Source organism: Plutella xylostella, chromosome 12 (assembly GCF_932276165.1).
Source record: "Plutella xylostella chromosome 12, ilPluXylo3.1, whole genome shotgun sequence".
NCBI classification, from domain to species: domain Eukaryota; kingdom Metazoa; phylum Arthropoda; class Insecta; order Lepidoptera; family Plutellidae; genus Plutella; species Plutella xylostella.
Genome location: NC_063992.1, coordinates 1,241,430 through 1,262,159, shown reverse-complemented (window position 1 = coordinate 1,262,159; position 20,730 = coordinate 1,241,430). Strand labels below are relative to the sequence as shown.

The following is a 20,730-nucleotide window of genomic DNA, read 5'->3' as shown; positions in this document are numbered from 1 at the left end:
ACTAACTATACCTACTTACATTTTTATACCTTGTCAAACTCACAAACTATCGATGTTTGATTGAAAAGACCGTTATACAAATGTGTTAAAAAGCTAATAAGGAAATGAAATTAAGCTTATTGTACCTACTTCTGTGCCTAGCTCTCTCCAGTCGTGTCGCCTATCTGACCCATTGGGTTATGAGAGTGTTGGAAAAGAGAGTGCTCCTGTGTGCTGGCTCAGACATCTCAATGAGATTGGCAGCTGTCGTCAACAATTTACTTTTTATATTCTACAGCAGTGTTTTTCAACCTGTGGGTCGCGACCCCCTGGGGGGTCGCGAAGCTTCTGTAGGGGGGTCGCCAAAGGGCGAAAAACTGGGAACTTTAGTAAAAAAACAATAAAGCCAATTAATTAATTAACAAAGAGTCATACTTTAAATATACTTTTACTTTAAAAAAATTTAAATGCGAAGGCCGAGCTTGTTGTTATTAATTAAATTATCTCATCGTGGATCTGTTTTAGTACAATAGACCACATCCACACAGTAAGGCAGATTACACAGAAGACCGAAGATTATAATCAGCCGCTGTATCTAGCCTTTGTGGACTATGAAATCGCCTTCAACTCCATCGAGACCTGGGCAATTTTGGAAGCGTTGCAGAGATTTCAAATCGACTGGCGCTATATCGAGGAGTTGAGGAGTCTGTACGATGCCGCTGGTCATGGCATGTGTATAAATGGCGATTACATGTCAAACCTCTCTGCTTCGCGGACGACATCGTTATGATGGCAGAATCTCTGCAGGAACTCAGCTGGATGATGGAAGTGGCCTAAATGCTGCTTCCCAATGTGAAGGCTTCGGGGTATAAATTTGGACAAGACGAAAGTAATGTACAATGCTCACATCGAACCGGAGCCGGTGATCGTTAGTGAGGCAACAATCGAGGTTGTACAAGAATATGTCTACCTCGGGCAGACTATTCGGCTAGGCAGAAGCAACTTCGACAAGGAGGCTGCAAGGTGCATCCGACTGGGTTGGGCTGCATTCGGAAAACTTCATCAGCACATATTCTCCTTGGCCATCCCTCAGAGCCTGAACACAAAATATTTCAACCAGTGCGTCCTGCCAGTGATGACGTATGGTGCAGAGACGTGGACACTGACGGTAGGACTAGTCCACCAATTTAAAGTCGCTCAGCGTGCTATGGAGAGAGCTATGCTTGGGGTTTCTCTGATAAATCGTATCAGAAATGAGGTTTTCCGTCAGTCAGAGGATTAAGATTACTGACATAGCTGCCAAAATATGCAAGCTGAAGTGGTAGTGTGCTGGTCATATCTGCTGAAGAACCGATAACCATTGGGGTAAACGAGTTCTCGAGTATAGACCACGAATAGGCAAACGTAGCATGGGAGGCCTTCCTGCCTGGTTCAAAGACGACGACCACAAGTATTTATTGTTTTGTAAAGCCAGGTATTTTGTCTTTTTATTTTCAATTCACCCTTGAAAACTTTTATAAAAGATATTTAAATGCTCAAAAAAGTCAGAAAGAAAAAGCTAATTTCGAAAAAGAAATTCCGGGTCGCAATGGCATTAGTCGTACGTACCTATGTACATGGCACATGGCCACACGTATCCGATGTGTGTAATTGTAAAATAATGTGTTTTTTAATCCGATAAGTATGTACTTCGAATCCTAATCATGGAGACCATAAATACGTCGTATGGAATGAATATTGGGAATACTGTAACATACACATACATACATGATAAAAAACCGAAAGGGTCAAGGGGGTCGCGAAATATTTCTTTATACCAGGGGGGTCGCGTCATGAAAAAGGTTGAAAAACACTGTTCTACAGTGTCCATGAGTTCGTAAAACAAAATAATCTTAACTTACCATTGTTGTGAATGAGGAACATGGGAATGAATATGTAGATAAATATTATAATAATATGTTAATCGCAAAACCTCCTCATCCGAAATCCTGGGTAATATTCTATAGCTATCGCTATTTTTAGGTACAATAACGATTAAAAGTGAGGAGAAAAAGGAAAGAAAATCCATGTTCTAGTTTTGAAAATGTACTGTTACATTTCAATGTATCGTATGTATGGTTTTTTAAAAGACAGCTTTGTACGGGTCCTATAGGTGATAGGGTTACCTATACTGAATTCATTCTTACTTGGGATAAAAGGTAAACAATCTTTGTGTGTCTTGCAAAAATAAAAATGGTTTAATTGCGAAATTAATGGCTAATTTGTTAATACGTAGGTATTTCATTGGTTTTATGTTTTATATAAAAATACACACTAACATTCTTTTCCTTTTGTGCCAAGTATGAATGAATTCAGTATAGGTAACCCTACTGCAGTATACTTGCATAAGTAAATCGTTTTCTCATTATAGCATTATGGACGTTTTCGTGGTCAATTAGTATTCTCGGTAGGTATCATCGTTCATAATTATATATAAGGTATATCATACTGCATAAGGATACAGTCTAGATGATAATACGTATTTCTGAATGTTAAAGGAGGTTTTGGTAGAAAGCACCGATAGTATACCACGTTGTAAGAGTATTCGCTACCGTATAAGTATTAAATGTAGAAGCTAACTATACACTTGCAAACCTAGCATGTTTGCCGATTGCCTTAATATTTTTAAGGAAATAACACCTCATGTCTTCAAATTTCGATCAATTTAATTCGTACTGGTTTTTCAATTACTATATTTACTCACATTGGTGAAGTTAATAAGTTATTATAAAATACTTTTAAACAGCCACAGTGAGGCTATTGTCCATTTCTGAGGGAATCAGCTCAGTAATTTATTTACTGGTTGTTTAAATTATAAGTTTTGGATCACTTGTCGTGTCCTTTACAACTGAATGTTTCATTTGGAAATCTATTTTCATATTTAATGTCTTCTTGGAGACGAATTTCGTGTAAACTTACTCTTAAAAGTAGTATTTTCAAATAAAAAACAGGAACTTCTATGTACATTTCAATTTGATGAGGTGCTACTTATAAGATGTAATGAAATAAGACAAAAACCTTAAAAGGGAAGGGATCCCTCAAGTATCGGTACTAAATATTGTCTAAAATCTTAGATCCAACTGTGATATTTCATTATGTTTTCAATCATTAACCGTTCATTTTAATGTAATTTAAAATAAATCATTGTACCTATGTATAACAATAAAACAAAATTAATTTTTAAAATTTTATTATTTTTCCTTTTTATTTATAAACAATATGTTGTTCTGAGGACAGTCGTTTTATCTTATAATTAAAGATTTTCTATAAACAGAATTATTTACATTATTTCGCTAATAGCTAACATTTCCGAATGTACTTAGACGAAAATCACAGTGTCAAAGAAATACAATTAGATTTATGCAAGTTCATCTATACAAATTGTTAATCGTAGACTTAAAATATTAAAATCATGTTTGGAAACAATTTAATCAATGCTAAATACTGTATTAAGGATGCAATATAAATGCCAAGAAGAAATAAATCGTACACATCGTTATATTTTATAAACCTTATAGCTTACAGTAAAGCTGATTCGTTTTATATTAAAAATACATTAACATGGCAGTCTTTATTTTATATTTTACACAAGTAAGGACAAACAATTTAATATTTACAAAGATTAAGTTAAACCCGATTTAAAACAATATTTACATTTACCGGAAAAATCGGTAATAAGCGCTTAAAATCACTTTGAGCATATTCAGGGCAGACTTTTCAGTTATAAAATGACATGCACAAAATGATACATAATGAAATACTAATACCGATCACATCGGCATTCACTTGAATAAATATTCCTAATATCAATACTTAGAGCGAGACAGTCACATATTTACACCTAGCATAGAACGTATTTATAATCTTAGAGTCGAATGCGCAGATTTTCTGTTAGCAGGAATAGGTGGTAAGCCAGGGCCGACCAACGGCGACATTGAGGGCGATCTAGTCGCTAAAGGTGATAGAGAAGGGGAGAAAGACGGTGACATGGCAGCCGCCGCAGAAAAGCCTCCTGGCACATCGTGGCTTATAGGAGACCGAGGAAGTAAGTGCTGTGGTTGCCGACACGACAACGAAGGAGCTGGACAGCTCCGAGGTGCCACTGTAGTAAGTAATGGCGGAGGAACACTCTTGCCCCCAGGTAAAGATGTCCCCTTACTTTTAGCGCTAGATGCAGCACTGTTGGCACTTTGAAGTGATACAGCGTCATCTTTCAGTCGGGCTATTTCAGAAAATACATGGGCTAAGGGTTGGTATTGTGGACCCCAATCTAATAAGTAATCCCAGTTGTAACTCCCGGTTAGTTCCTCTTCTGAATGTACAATTGAACTTAAACTACCTGTCATGGACGGTCCCTGAGTTGGGACTGCTGTGTTCTCCCCGGGAGCACTTGGGAATGCCCCTAAAGCCATGGCTCTATCTACTGCTGCACTGGCCTCGTCTGCGCTACTCGCTCGCTCACTGCCCGTCACTTCATTTAATTTTGCATAAATTAGGTTAGTAATATCGTTTTCATGTGCCGCGTCTTCATCGAACATATGGATAGGATCTATAGTGCCATGATGAAGAATTGGATCTTTGTTAGTTACATTTTCTGAACATCTTCTTGATGATGTAGAAGCCCCTCCACCGGCCCCTGTGTCAACAATACCGAGCCTCGCTAAGTATTCCTGAGTATTGTGAACTGAAACATCGGAAAGATTATCATCTTCAACGCCATTGTTCTGACGATGCAATGAATCTCTTTGTAGCGGGCCCTCGTTTATCATCCTAATTTCTTCGTCTTCGCCATCTTCGCCGTCTTCCGCGGAGCCTCTGCCACTTGAACCTGACTGATCTGAGCCAGAGAGTTCAGAGGTTGTAGCTGCTCCAGAGTTTGAGCTCGCAGTGTGCGGTCCGTACGGTGGGATTTCATCATATCGAGGTGGAGCAAACTGACTTGCACCCGGAGCAGTATTTCTTATAGGTATTGTGTCGAAAGCGCTTGGATCTACGTAACTATTTGTGGCTCCAACTCCTTCAGAATTCAAACCAGGTTTATTAACCTTCTTGTGCCTCTTATTTTTCATGTGAAGGAATAAGAATGCAGCAGCAAATATTATGATGATAAATATAAAACATATTAGCAGTCCTAGTGCCCAGTCTGAAAGGCCTCCATTTGCAGCCACAGCGGCATTTCCTTCTGGTGGTACTTCCACTATAACTCCCAGGGGATCTAATGATATTTCTACTGCAGTCTTGTTTGTTAAAGATCCTTGTCTTCCTGAACTTGCTGTAACCACCAGGCTTATAGATTTATCGTAACCAAACAGAGTTTCGACACTATCTGCCTTTTTCTTGACAATTATAACGCCGGTTGTTCTATTTATTTTGAAATATGAATGTGAAGTTGAAAGCTGATAAACTATTCTTCCATCGATTCCCTTGTCTCGGTCAGTGGCTGTGACTCGACCTATCGTATAACCTGATGGTAATGCTCCAGTTTTTGGCACAGGGAAGTTGTAGGTCTTTTGCGTGAATTGAGGATAAAATTCATCACGACTTTCAATATCGATTCTTACTTTCACTGTTGAGCTTTTACCGCCAATATCAGAAGCTTTAATTGAAAATTCATATTTGTTTTTCTGTTCATAATCAAACACAGCGTTTGTATTTACTAAACCAGAACTTGAATCAATTTGGAACATTTTCCAAGAATCGTCGTTTCTGTTGTGCGACGAAGATGAAATAGAATAATTTAGTTTTCCATAGCGTCCCCGGTCTAAATCAGTAGCTCTTGCTGTAAATACAGATGTCCCAACTCTTTCATTTTCCGCAATGGTTTCGAAATACTCAGTTACAGGGAATGTTGGAGTGTTGTCATTTTCATCAATTATTTCCAGTTTTATGTAAGCTGCATTGCACAATGCGGGCAATCCTTGATCACAAGCTATAATTATAAGTTTATATTGTGTATTACTTGTGTCGTAATCTAGTGTTTTATTGACAGTTATTACACCTGTACGTGGTTCTATGTAAAACAGTCCCTTATCATCTCCAGAAGTAATATTGTACGTGATTGCAGAGTTCGGTGTTCCATACAAATCAGCATCAGTTGCTGACATTTGAATTAATGTGTAGCCAATTTTGACATCTTCGCTCACAGTTAGTTCAAAGTCTTTTGATAAGAACACTGGTGCGTTATCGTTGGAATCTGCCACTGTCACGAATATGGTAATTGATGTTTTGTTCTGGTTGTACGATAGAACTTTTCCCTGCTCCACGGCAGCTAGTCCCAGAACGAAGGAATCTTGCGTCTCTCTGTCTAATTTCTTGACCAATAGAAGAGCACCGTCCGAAGAAACATCGAAAGACTCCGCTTCATTTCCCGATATTATGTGAAATTCGAGATTGTACTTTTTCACGATGTCGTTAATGCCTCCAATCTGAAGAAGTGAAGATCCCTTTTCCATGTCTTCGTTCACCGTAATTCTGAAATGAAACAAAAAGGTTTTATTTGAAATGCTATTAAAACTAGATTTAAGCGGTTATTTATAGTAATAACAGCTAATATCATAATTAACTTACGTACCTACAATCTTTATTTATGTAAATTAAGTACATATTTTTATTTAATTGACTGAATTTAACTGGGAAATTTACACTTTCAGTAAGCAAAAAAAACACTTAAATAATTACCTGTAAGTATCCTGTCCAATGAACGGCTTGATCTCAGACGACGCGCCGGCGCTGATCTTGACGGCCGCCACCGCACTCCGGTTCGGCTTCCCGTGGTCCGTCGCCACCACGGCCAGCTGCGTGTCTCTGTGCTTCTCTGGCAAGGAACTGTAGTTCACGTAGATGACGCCAGAGGTCGCGTCGATGAAGTAACCCTTGACTGGGTGCAAGAGGGAGAAACTGATCTTTCCGTTGTCTTCGCTGTCTTTGTCTTTCGCGCTGAGGGAACCGATCTCTTGGACACCGCTGCCTTCTGAAATTTGAGAAATAAAACTGTTAATTGAAAGGTACTCGTAATTAATCACAGTATAATAAAAACGTTGGTATCTATCTGAAAATAATGTTATGTACTATCATTATGAATCTTTTTGTGTAAAAACACAATCATATACATTCACTGATAACATGTAGGTACTGACTGTAATTGACCACAATGCTAAAAATACCTACATATATTGTTGCTAACATAAAGTACCTAGATATACACTGAAACAAAATTGGTTTTAAAAAGTTTTAATGGAGATGAACACTTACCAGGCAAAACTCTGTAGTACGAATTCTCGTCAAATTCAGGAGCGTGATCGTTTACATCAGTAACTTTAACAGTTAGGGTTGTTTGTGCGATGTGCTCGCTGTCCGAAGCAGTCACATTGATGTGATAAATGTTCTCACTTTCATAATCTAGTGGACCATTTAGTACAACTTTTCCACTGTAGCGGTCGATGGAAAACTTGTCATCTCCTTTTGTTATAATGTACTGGAGCGCAGGGTATGTATCGACGTCATTGGCAGTAACCGAAGTGAGCACAGTCCCGACTGCAGTGCCTGAAAAAATATAAAAATCTAATTAATATTTACACGGATTATACCTGCGTTTTCAAATTGCTTTGTTTGTTTTGGAATACAAAGTCTATTCTCTTATTTCCGAATGCAGTAAATGTAACAATATTCTAAAATAATAATTAAATAAATGTGCAAAAATGATGTGAAATTTAAGTAAGTAAGTACCTAAATGCAATAAATTAAATGGCACTTTTCTCGTTGACGCTACCTTCACGTTTTTAAGAAGCGGCAGCCGTTTTAACGATCTGCAAAACCAGATTCTCGAAACAAAACCGCTGTCGGCGTACAATGATATAAAAACGAAAAGAGAAATTATAAAAAAAGAAAGAAAGAACGCCGTTCGTTGGAGAGGTACCGCTAAGACATGCACTCGGAAAAAATGTAATACCATCCAATAAATATTGATCCTTAAGGAGTCCCCGTTTATTTAATCTGGCCCAGCGAATCGGGGTCCCAATGCAAACGTGGTTGCGGACTCGGGAATACAAATTATGTAAAATACGGCCCCTTTTGTGAACGCTTTTGTTTTGCCAATTTATTGCAAGATCTACCGTAATTTAAAGACGAATGGAAATAACAAAATAAGGAATGGAAAAGTGCCTATGCCTATCAACATTTATAAGTGAGAGTTCCTATCATATACTATGTAGATACACATACATACCTTCAGATACTGAAATCACATTTGGTGGGGGAAATGTAGGCTGGTTATCATTGATATCGACAACATTAATTCGCAGTGTAGCTGTTCCAGTCATTTGTGGGTCACCTTCATCAGTCGCAATCACTGTTAATTTGTAGGTTTCCCTGATTTCTCTATCCAGCACTATGTTTGTCTTCACAGATCCGGAAAAAGCCGGCTCAATTATGAAGGCGTTATCGTGGTTACCATCTACAATGTGGTATAAGATCCTGGCGTTTGCACCTTGGTCGCTGTCCTTAGCAGACAGCTGCACAACAAATTCCCCTTTGGTATTTCCTTCGAGTACGTTTGCAATATATTGCTGTTGCGTAAATCGGGGAGCGTTGTCATTCTGGTCCAAAAGATTTACAGTAATTTCACTGTATCCGTATAAAACAGGAGATCCTTCTGTTCGAGCCACGACAACGAATTTCCTTTTGGGTCCCGGGAAAGATTCGTAGTCTAGATTTGCCGAATTGTTGACTCGAATAACGCCTGTATTGGAATCGATGTCAAAAGCGTACTGATCGTTTCCACTTCCAAACTCATAAATTATTCTTTGTCGCCTTCCATCACTTCTTACTGCGGTTACTTGCATAACTTCTTTCCCATAGTGAAGGTTCTCGGGTATAGATATATTGTATGTAGCGTTTTGGAAGTGAAGCATAGGTGTTTGGTCGGAAAAGTCACCAACTCTTATTTCTATAAGTCCAATCGAGCTTTGTGGAGGGTTACCCTTATCTTTGGCTAAGACTTTGAGATGAATCAATTTACCATTTTCACTTGCTAAGCTCTGCGTTGCAGTAAGAACACCTGTAGTTGGGTTTATTCGAAACTTGTGATTTGAGATATCGACTAATTCGTACAAGATTTCGGAGTTTGTTCCTATGTCGGTATCGGTTGCTTGGACTTTGAGTAGACTTTGTCCGGGAGGTGTCAAAGTTGCAACTTGTTCAGAAAATGGGTATTTAGTGAAAATTGGCTTATTATCATTGACATCATTAATAGAAACTTCAACAGAAACTCTTTGTGATCGGGCAATGTAACGGCCTTCATCTGTTGCAACAGCTTCAAAATGGTATTTGTCTCGTTTTTCGCGATCGAAATTTCTGTAAAGAAATTAATATGTTAGACACTATTCTTAAATATCTAAATAAGCTGTAAAATAAATAATTCAAGTACAAAATCTTACCCGGTAGTAAATATGATGCCACTTTTGTTGTCAATTCTAAACAGCCCTTGACTTTCATTTGCTAAAGAATAAACAATACGTTTATTGAATCCTAAGTCAGCATCAGTAGCTCGTACTTTTATTACAGATGTATCTATTGCGGCGTCTTCGGGAATCATTGCTGAATAATGACCGGTGTCGAAAACAGGATCGTTATCATTCTGATCTTCAACTATGACTGTTAAATTACATGATTTTTGGAGGGCGATAGGATTACCGTGATCATAGGCAGTAATCGTAAGATAATATTTTGATTGTGTTTCTCTATCTAATGTCCTTGCTGAAAGCTGGCCTGACGATGGATCTATGTAAAATCTGTTTCCATTATTTCCAGATATGATACTGTAAGTTATTAGAGCATTAGCTCCAATATCGTTGTCCGTTGCTGTAACCGTATGTATAACGCCAAGATCATTGTTTTCAGGAACCGATAGTGGGTAACAAGATCCTTGTTTAAAGGAAGGTGGATTGTCATTTACATCAAGGACATTAATGGTAACAATAGTGACATCAAAGTTTGACGACTGAAAGGTGCTAGAGTCAGTTACATAAACTGGTACGACGTATGTGTCCTTTTGTTCTCTATCTATTTTACTTGTCACAAAAATAGTGCCTCGTTTTTCTTCAATAGTAAATTTGCCGTCTGCTACTCCGGTTGGAATAAAATATGTCAAGTTACCTGAAACAATTTAAATTATTAATTGTATGACACAATTTAAATACATGACTGAATAGTCGAGTAATTAAGAAGGTACGCATCAAATGAGAACTTACCATTTTCACCTCGTGATGATTTGGCTGATACTCTGGTAACAAAACTACCAGGTCTAATATCTTCACTAATATTAGCTTTGTAAAATGCTTGTGTAAATCTTGGAGGTACATTTGTTGATTCTAGTAAGTTCAGTGTCAGCAGCATATGACTCATTCTTGGAAATGGAGAACCATGATCAGATGCTGTCAAATTCAGTTTATAGAGTCCGGGTTTCACTTTAGATGTTTCAGAAGAAACCTTTTTAGACAGTAATAGTTTTCCTGTATCGTGTTCCATGGTAAAGTAAGCATCATTTTTGCTGTTTGAAATTGAGTATGAAACTTTTCCATTCTCCCCAGAGTCCGCATCTACAGCTAAAGCTTGGTAAATAGTTCCAGTAAGTGTATTCAAGGAGACAGAAGCTTTGGCAGCTGATACAAAAATAGGTGCATTATCATTAGCATCTGTGACTATAATATGAACTGTCGCTGCCGACGACTGTCTCTCTACAACATTAGGCGCCATATCAGTGGCTCTTACAGTTAGCCAGTATTCTTTCAAACTCTCATAGTCTAAATGGGACGTAAGAGTGAGAGATCCTGTAAGAGGGTCTATTGTGAATACGGGGGATTTAGCTGGTAATGATGATGTTATCTCGTAATTCAACTCTCCATTACTGCCCGTATCGGCATCACTGGCAGTAAAATTATAAACAATACTTCCTAAAGGTGTGACTTCTGAAATTTTGATTGTGATAGGGTCTTCAGCCCACTGTGGTGCATTGTCATTCACATCAATTATTTCAATTTTAACAGTGACCGCACTACTCTGAGGGTTATTTGTTGATGAGGTATCTAAAGCTCTGACTTCTAGTCTGTATTCGTCTTGCATTTCTCTGTCTAATTGTCGAGCAACTACCAGAGACCCAGTGCGTCTATCAATTTCAAACGTGCCAGGATGGTGATCGCTGGTAATCGGCATTAGTAAATAAGAAATGTGTTTTTCATTGTCACCATTCACCAAGTTTTCTTGAATGTCGCTATCACAACAAGCAACTGCGCCCACAATATGACCAATTATAGCGTCTTCCTTCACTTTGAAAGATAAACTCGAGCTTGTAAATGTAGGTCTGTTATCATTTAAGTCCAACACTTCCACTTTCAACTGCCGTACAGTTTGTCTTGGTGGTTTTCCACCATCAGTGGCTGCTACTGTTAGGCGATAAATAGATCTTTCTTCATGATCAAGAACTGAAAGAAAATGATATATCGTTAGAACACATTAGAAAATAAATTATCTACTTTGATTATTTCTACTTTAGCACACATTATGTGAATAAATTATCTACTTGAATTATTACTACTACTAACACTTATATATAAAAAATAGGTACCTGTGCTGGTTTTAATGACGCCAGTTTTGGAATCAATGACAAATACTCCGAATCCATCAGAGTCTCTTTCATTTAATATTGAGTAAGTGAGAGAAGAGTTAACACCATTATCTCTGTCGATTGCTTTCACTCTGGCTACTTCTGCGCCAGGTTGCTGTTCCTCTCTGACGCTGACCACATCTTCTCTAGGATCGATAATTTCTGGAGAATTATCATTAACATCTGTTATTTGTATCAGGACTGGAACTCTGCTAGACCTAGCAGGCGTTCCTTGATCCTTAGCTTCAGCGAATACGGCGTACGATGCTTTGAATTCACGGTCCAATCTCTCTTTTGTTGTGATTACACCTGAAACAATATTATCACATTACGTAAGTATTATGAAAGTAATTTAATTGAATTTACTAATAATAACTCTAGGTACATTTATTGTTAAAATGTCTAACCTAATATCCTACTACTAACAACCTACTTATAGAATATGTTAAATCTCACACGTAAATTTCTAGCAGGGATGGGCAGGGTACCCAGTATCACATCATGCCATCTAGTACAAGGTTAATTTTTGAATTCTGAAGTAATTCATAGACTCTACAATAATAAATTAAGCGTTACGTGTTTGTTCATGATTTTAAAGTAAGTCAACATTTTATTAATGGCTAATTACCGAAAATGCGCATTCACTTATTATTATACATTGATAAGCAAGCCGCATGCGAAGGAATTTTGTCAATTTCAAATCGATTATCTTTGCATCGAAAACCTCAAATTAAGCATTCATAAAAGAGATCGCCCCGAGCGCAATACCTATGATTATCCGAGAGACGGTTCCGAATTTGGACGGACTTGGCCTGTGATGACTATGGCAAGAATCAAAAGGTAGGACCGGACTGGACACAACACAGTCCCTCAATTTTGAATTCAAACTTAAACTTGTTAAGGGGTATTTTCGTTTGGCCTCCCAGCCAGTTAAAAGAAGGATAATAAGACAAGGCGACTGGTATAATGAGCGATGCGAGGCGAACCTTAGAAAAAATGAGAGTCGTTATTTCCGAGCCAGATTGTGGAACCAAATATTGAAGCCAGATTGTTGGGCTTTAGAATAAAGGTTTAAAGCAAAGACAATTCCTTTTAAGAATATCCCTCGGATAATCACAATGAAACTAACGCCACGTCGAAGAATAACATATCGAGTGGGCTTCAGAACAGCGCATAACTCATATTCACCTGTTATAAAGTAAGAATACCAACATAATTTAACACCTATAAGTCATTGGGATATGAAAATAAAAGGTATATCAGACGGACAAACAAGTTCTAGCTCCGGCGAACAGCCTACATGCACATTATACCAGCTTTAAATACTCGATGACAGTATCAAGATCATGGGGAGAGGAATAAGCAGAACTAGTTACAGACTTTTTGTTTAAAAAGGCGTAGGCAAATTCAAGTTCAGCGTCGCATTTTTCGCAGATTGCAATACGCTGCTTTGTGTTCTTGTCTTCCAACTAGTATCATTCTTATTAGATATAAAGTGAAATATACACTTACTACCTTTTTATATTTATCATGTGTTACCAACGATATTTTAATATTCTTGAGTGTGTTACGGAATCCCATAAAATATGTTTTAGAAGTAAATTAATCTTAGATAACACTATTGAAAATAAAACTTAACCTGCTTATTTACATTAAAACCTACACAATTTTAAAATATCGCTGAAAATATTCGATACAGAGAATATTTATTTTAGTTCGTAATACGGTGGCGAGAAGTGTTTCGTAACTAAAACTATAACAAGTTAGGTACTGAAGTATAAGTAAGTAGGATATATTTGCAAATTGAATAATTGCGATTTGCTTGTTCACGCAACACAATGAAACGGGACCTACGTCCTTATAAATCTGGCATCCCCGCGCCGAATCGGCTCTAATAAAACATGTGAGAGAATAGCTACACTGACTACACAGCAATATTTTAATAATACTTAATGGCGGGTCATGGCGAGAGTCTATGCGACGACGTTTATTACTTTCAATTGACGGGTGTAATTCATTGCTGGCTCGGACGCAACCTCCTGGTGAGGTGTCTTGTAGGACCGGCCGATGTAATGTAACCTTTGCGAAAAAAACAATTAATCAGCCATTGGTAATGGCCGGTGACATTGCGCGACAAGTAGGTGCCTGCATATTAAAATTTCCTTATCAGGGTGAGGAAAAATATGAGATTTTCCCGATGGCAATACGCTAACTTTTCAATACCAGCTCTACATTATTGAGAGATAGGTAATAGGTTGGATCAGTTGAGTATGCATTTCATAACATACCGGTGGCATTTACAAAGTATACTGAAGGTAAAGAAAAACGTGTAAATGACACCAATCAGGCTCGTGCGACTCGATGCGATCTCATACAAAAGTCACTCGGAATGATTTACGTACATCGAAACACGGCTTAAGGGTAAGAAGATCCACTAACTAGCGAGATCTCTTGCAAGGTGCCGATCGATCCATCGATAATCCGAATTGAGACGAGAAGACCCCCTATTCATCAGTCAGTTATTCCCGAAACGAAATCGAAACGATAACGAATCGACCCTTTTTTGCGGATCGCCATATCGAGCCGCCTCCAAAACGAAAAACTTATCTCCCAAGACATCGGCGGAGCTATGTAAATGAATTGAATAAACTAGCTATGAAAAAACCCTCTGAAGAACAATGCCATTAAAAAGAATGATTTCTTTTGATGCGTTTTTGTTTCATATAAAATGTGGTGTGAAATACAAATGCGTCCTAAACCGCGACACTGAAACCAATATTGATGGGAACGATTCCTTCCGAAGTATCTCTAAGACAAACACGCGTCGCACTTCATTCTACCTGCTCCCTATACGTCGATAAATTGTCGGATATTACGGTTGGTATTTACACAAACTGTTTGCTGTCTCGAGAGGCTCTTGTGGTGGTACACACTTTGGGTTTTAGCTTTCAAAGCTCCGCCGCTCCGGCCGCGCGCAGTCAACACGTGGAGTGGAAGGACGAACACAACAATTGGCCGGGCATGCGGCCCCTTTAATTTGGTATGCTAGTTTGTGGGAATGGAATTGATAGTTTATTATTTTGGTTTTTATTTAGTTTTGTGCTATTTATTTGCATTTATGGTGCCTCTTGAATTTCGGTTTTTTCTTGAACTCTGTTTTAATCTATTTACTTTAGGATTCCCTTGACCCTTTCACAATTATTATCATTGCAGCAAAACTAGTAACTCTACTAGTAAGGCATACATAATTTACTATACTTATTTGCAGTTGTAACGGAAAATGAACGATTATCCCATACGTATTTTGTTTCTATTGACATTGCGTGGACAGTGGACACAATGTTCGTAATACTATACGAAACAAACACTCCTTTGACTTACAGTAACAATACAATACCTTTTTGAAATTATATGTATATAGACTACGAAAATAACCTTTAAATCACTCAATGATAGGTAATATAGTATAAATGAATTACAATAAATAAACCTATCTCTAAATAATGAAAAACATTCCAAAACATGAGAAGAAAGGCTTACCTGTAACCGGATTAACGTTGAAGCTGGTGTTTGTAGGAAAGAGGCTGTATCTCAGAGCGGCGTTGTCACCCAAATCTGCGTCCTTAGCCGAGATCCTCCCGACAACCGCTCCAGCCTCCTTATTCTCCTCAACTTTGAATTCATACGACGCTTTAGAAAATATTGGATCGTTGTCATTTGCGTCTATGATGTTAATAACCAGCCGAGCCGTAGCTGACAAGGGCGGGATACCATTATCCGTGGCAGTCAGAGTCATTTTGTGAACAGAAGATGTCTCTCGGTCTAGTTGTTTGGCGAGGTACACCCAGCCAGTGTTTGGGTGCACTCCGAAGAAGTCATCGATGGTATTGTTTTCTGGCACGATGCGGTAGGTGATTCTTGCGTTGTTGCCTGTGTCTTTGTCAATTGCTTGGATTTCGAGAATCTGGAATGAAATTCATAGTTAAAACCAATTATCATCGATAATAGTTATTTAATTCTTTATTGCGCACTAAGGTAGGTATATAAATAAGTAAACAAAGGGTGTCCACCTTTACCATTTAACTTACATGAAGTATAGGTATATAAATAAGTAAACAATGGGTGTCCACCTTTACCATTTAACTCACATGAAGTATAGATATCGGGATAGTCATAGAATTTCAACAAACAACCTAATTCATTTTCAAACTTACCTTTGTGTTAACAGCTTCAGATTCCAAGATATTGGCGTTGTAGGAATCATGTTCAAACACCGGGGCATTATCATTGACGTCCTGGACATCCACCACCAGAGTCAAGTTGGCACTTAGAGACGGAGTTCCATTGTCCTTCACTGTTATAAGTAGAGTGTGCTTCACTAAGTTCTCATAGTCCAAAGGCCTGCGACAAAGAGACATAGAAGTTAGAAAATGTAATAAATCTTTAGGATTAATAAATAACCTAACGTAATCAACGTTAAAAACCCCCGATATTTAACACTAAAAGTCGCACCACTTTTGAACGGCTAAGGAGATTTTAATAAATTATGGCTTATAACACTCGAGGTAACAGTACCTATGACCCTAAAAAAACAAATCAAAAATCGGTTCAGTCTTTTGGGACCTACGCTACCACAGACAGATGTAGGTACACACACAGACACGTTAAACTTATACCACCCCTCTTTTCCGTCGGTAGGTAAAAAAATAATGAGTCCTTCAGTTTAGCAGGATCCTTACCTCAGCAAAGTCACTAAGCCATGCTGTGAGTTCACGCCAAACGTATTCGGGGGTCCACTGGCAGAAAGGAGAGCATACGTCAGCTGTCCGTTCTTTCCTTCATCCACATCTGTGGCTCTGGCTGCATATACTACGGATCCTATGGCCGTGGACTCAGCTACTGACACTCTCACTGGCATTGCTGATGTGAACTCGGGCGCGTTGTCGTTCACGTCTTCCACTATTATTGAGACCTGCAATTGGTTAAAATAGGATATGTTTTTAAATACACAATAGTTATGGATATTAAACGTGAGTGAATTGGATGATAAGAGATGAATCAATCTGTATTTTATATTTTAACACTACAAGAGTTAAGATCTAACTGAATGCGTAGCTCTAATCTAAGTCGCTTTAGGGCCGCCTATTGTTCATTATTTCTAGTATATAAGTATTTTGTTTTTGTTCTGTTATTTTGATCATCATGAAATTATCATGATCTGTTGTCTCTATAGGTTTTGGGGTTTTGGCTCACCAAAATCTGACAACTAATTCGATAATTAATAAATAAATAAATATTACTTAAGGAGATCTATAAAGTTATAAAACAGGTACATACCTGAGTCTGATCATAGTTCTGAGAGTTGCCCGTTGCAGCTTGAACATTAAGCAGATAAGACGCCTTGATCTCTCGGTCCAGCTGCGACGAGGTCCGGATGGAGCCGGTCATCGGTTCGATGGTGAAGTGGCGGTCGAAGTCTCCGGACACGATGGAGTAGCGGACTGATTGTTTACCTGCAATAAATAATAGTAGTTGAAAGAAAGAAAAAAAAAGCATTTAAAGCTACATAAGGAAAAAACAACTGTAAAAGAGGCAAAGGGACAATCTCAGCAATTCTGCCAGTTACCTATACATGAACTAATATGCAACGCAAGTTCAACAATCTGCGTTAAATAAACAACAAGATCAATGAGTATGGAAATTATGGAATCGTAATCGTAATAGTCGGACATGATCAGGTCATCTACACAAACTTATTTTCTAAAACCATCGATACACCGCCTACAATAGCTCATCCTTTTTACCAAGTAAGTTTTCATTTACAAACTACAGATTGATGGCCGCGCACTTTCATAGACAAATGGTATAAGGTACAAATTTGAATGACAATGACATTAAGCGCGTGCATAGTTTCGTTGGCACGTTTATCCCAGTGTAAGGTTACGGTAACCCCATTCCGTCTCAATTTTCCCAGATTGAGGCAGGCAAAATTGAGCTCAACACTATTTATGGGCGCTATAAACATTTATGTATCGATATCATTTTTCTTGAGACGTGAAATTGTCGATGCCTTAGACTTTGGTTCCAGGAAGAGATGCATTTACGTCTTCTTTAGGGCGAATTGAACTTGAATCCTATGAATTATGACGATGCAATAACGTTTTATAGCATTGCCGTTGATATCGAGTCTTAAAAGCTTTTATATGATCTAGATCAGTGTTTTTCAACCTTTTTCATGACGCGACCCCCCTGGTATAAAGAAATATTTCGCGACCCCCTTGACCCTTTCGGTTTTTTATCATGTATGTATGTGTATGTTACAGTATTCCCAATATTCATTCCATACGACGTATTTATGGTCTCCATGATTAGGATTCGAAGTACATACTTATCGGATTAAAAAACACATTATTTTACAATTACACACATCGGATACGTGTGGCCATGTGCCATGTACATAGGTACGTACGACTAATGCCATTGCGACCCGGAATTTCTTTTTCGAAATTAGCTTTTTCTTTCTGACTTTTTTGAGCATTTAAATATCTTTTATAAAAGTTTTCAAGGGTGAATTGAAAATAAAAAGACAAAATACCTGGCTTTACAAAACAATAAATACTTGTGGTCGTCGTCTTTGAACCAGGCAGGAAGGCCTCCCATGCTACGTTTGCCTATTCGTGGTCTATACTCGAGAACTCGTTTACCCCAATGGTTATCGGTTCTTCAGCAGATATGACCAGCACACTACCACTTCAGCTTGCATATTTTGGCAGCTATGTCAGTAATCTTAATCCTCTGACTGACGGAAAACCTCATTTCTGATACGATTTATCAGAGAAACCCCAAGCATAGCTCTCTCCATAGCACGCTGAGCGACTTTAAATTGGTGGACTAGTCCTACCGTCAGTGTCCACGTCTCTGCACCATACGTCATCACTGGCAGGACGCACTGGTTGAAATATTTTGTGTTCAGGCTCTGAGGGATGGCCAAGGAGAATATGTGCTGATGAAGTTTTCCGAATGCAGCCCAACCCAGTCGGATGCACCTTGCAGCCTCCTTGTCGAAGTTGCTTCTGCCTAGCCGAATAGTCTGCCCGAGGTAGACATATTCTTGTACAACCTCGATTGTTGCCTCACTAACGATCACCGGCTCCGGTTCGATGTGAGCATTGTACATTACTTTCGTCTTGTCCAAATTTATACCCCGAAGCCTTCACATTGGGAAGCAGCATTTAGGCCACTTCCATCATCCAGCTGAGTTCCTGCAGAGATTCTGCCATCATAACGATGTCGTCCGCGAAGCAGAGAGGTTTGACATGTAATCGCCATTTATACACATGCCATGACCAGCGGCATCGTACAGACTCCTCAACTCCTCGATATAGCGCCAGTCGATTTGAAATCTCTGCAACGCTTCCAAAATTGCCCAGGTCTCGATGGAGTTGAAGGCGATTTCATAGTCCACAAAGGCTAGATACAGCGGCTGATTATAATCTTCGGTCTTCTGTGTAATCTGCCTTACTGTGTGGATGTGGTCTATTGTACTAAAACAGATCCACGATGAGATAATTTAATTAATAACAACAAGCTCGGCCTTCGCATTTAAATTTTTTTAAAGTAAAAGTATATTTAAAGTATGACTCTTTGTTAATTAATTAATTGGCTTTATTGTTTTTTTACTAAAGTTCCCAGTTTTTCGCCCTTTGGCGACCCCCCTACAGAAGCTTCGCGACCCCCCAGGGGGTCGCGACCCACAGGTTGAAAAACACTGATCTAGATAATCCTATTCCTAATGCCCAGTGGAATTGCAGATTAAGTTATTTTAAGAGCGATAGCACACGAACAATTCACATGGGAGTCAAAAAGTCAAAGTTAATTGAATCAGCCAACCGCTTGGCTCTCGTGAGCGAGATAATCGACCGTTCCCTTAATGATTTCAATTTAGAAGGGCCAGATGCAAATTTATTAAGTAATACTAAAGAGAAAAATAAAACGGCGTACTATACCGTCGCCGGCGTGACTGCGGCCGCGCCTCTAATGAATTGACTGCGCACTTGGCCCGGACCGTAAGCGCTCCTGACAGTTCACGAACTTTATTGGTTAGTAAATAAAGATCCACAAGAGACCTTTCGATGTTCGGGGACCGCACTGATTCATTTTGTGCCGGTAATCCGAATGATTTGTACGACTCTTTTTTCTCGCTTATGATAATTTAATAAACAACCGTTCACAGATTAGTCTAAGCCGTCATGAATTCGCGTTTTGGTGGAATGAAAAAATACCTACCGACGCTGCTGCTGGTTGAAGAAAAATGGAAAACGAAAAGAAAGTACCGAATGCATTAAGGACGGATGCTATTAAAGCTGCACCGAAAATAAGGGTTCGACGTATCACGTCAGCGACTGTATAAAGAGGAGAGACAAAGGGGCGCGGGGTGCAGGCGCGGCGCGCGGGGGGGGCGGTCGCCGGGACCATTTGCACAAACAAAGAGTGGCGGGCTTGTTCCCGAATGCGCCGACTCGCGAGTCGCGACTGTATATCAATCTCGCGGCGTCAACCTGGCACGCCCAAAAAAGTCAAGCAAAAACTGAAGGCAAAAAATTTCGACAATGAACCCTTAAATCGTTGTGAGAACTGCCAATTAAAAATTGATACATATAAAACCATTTTCGTGGCCGCTCTCGTACGTAATTTTAATGATGGTTGTGTAAGTTTCGGAAGAGAGCCGATGAAGACATTAAACGTTATTGCTGGAGTATGCAGAACTATAATAAAAAGTAACGGAAAAGAATAGAAACGGTGATCAATCGATCAACAACTGTAAAGCCTATAAAAGTTTATTAATCATCGATGAAAACACTGACAACATCTGCAACTGTACAATAAATAATGCTGTTTATAATTTGAATACTCAGAATGGCTCACATAGAACACACAACAACATAACAAGCGTACCTGTAGGGACAAACGCAGCGGACAAAAACAATGGGGAAAAATCGACCAAATCGAGAAGGGTTAAGACTGACATAACAATGGCTGGTGCTGATTCTAGG

General features: G+C 38.8%; 1 protein-coding gene across 1 annotated transcript in view; it reads right to left on the bottom strand.

The window, feature by feature from the left end:
- Positions 1-3,191: 3,191 nt before the first annotated feature.
- LOC105387834 (protein dachsous) overlaps positions 3,192-20,730 on the bottom strand; it is a 202,661-nt gene continuing 185,122 nt past the window's right edge. The window contains exons 5-15 of the mRNA XM_038119021.2: positions 17,015-17,190; positions 16,417-16,649; positions 15,892-16,078; positions 15,218-15,641; positions 11,639-11,986; positions 10,266-11,495; positions 9,453-10,170; positions 8,243-9,369; positions 7,270-7,560; positions 6,697-6,988; positions 3,192-6,489 (exon numbers count right to left, since the gene is read on the bottom strand). Of these exons, the coding sequence (XP_037974949.2) occupies positions 3,876-6,489; positions 6,697-6,988; positions 7,270-7,560; positions 8,243-9,369; positions 9,453-10,170; positions 10,266-11,495; positions 11,639-11,986; positions 15,218-15,641; positions 15,892-16,078; positions 16,417-16,649; positions 17,015-17,190 (7,640 nt within the window). The 3' untranslated portion in view covers positions 3,192-3,875. The remainder of the gene's footprint in view (positions 6,490-6,696; positions 6,989-7,269; positions 7,561-8,242; positions 9,370-9,452; positions 10,171-10,265; positions 11,496-11,638; positions 11,987-15,217; positions 15,642-15,891; positions 16,079-16,416; positions 16,650-17,014; positions 17,191-20,730) is intronic.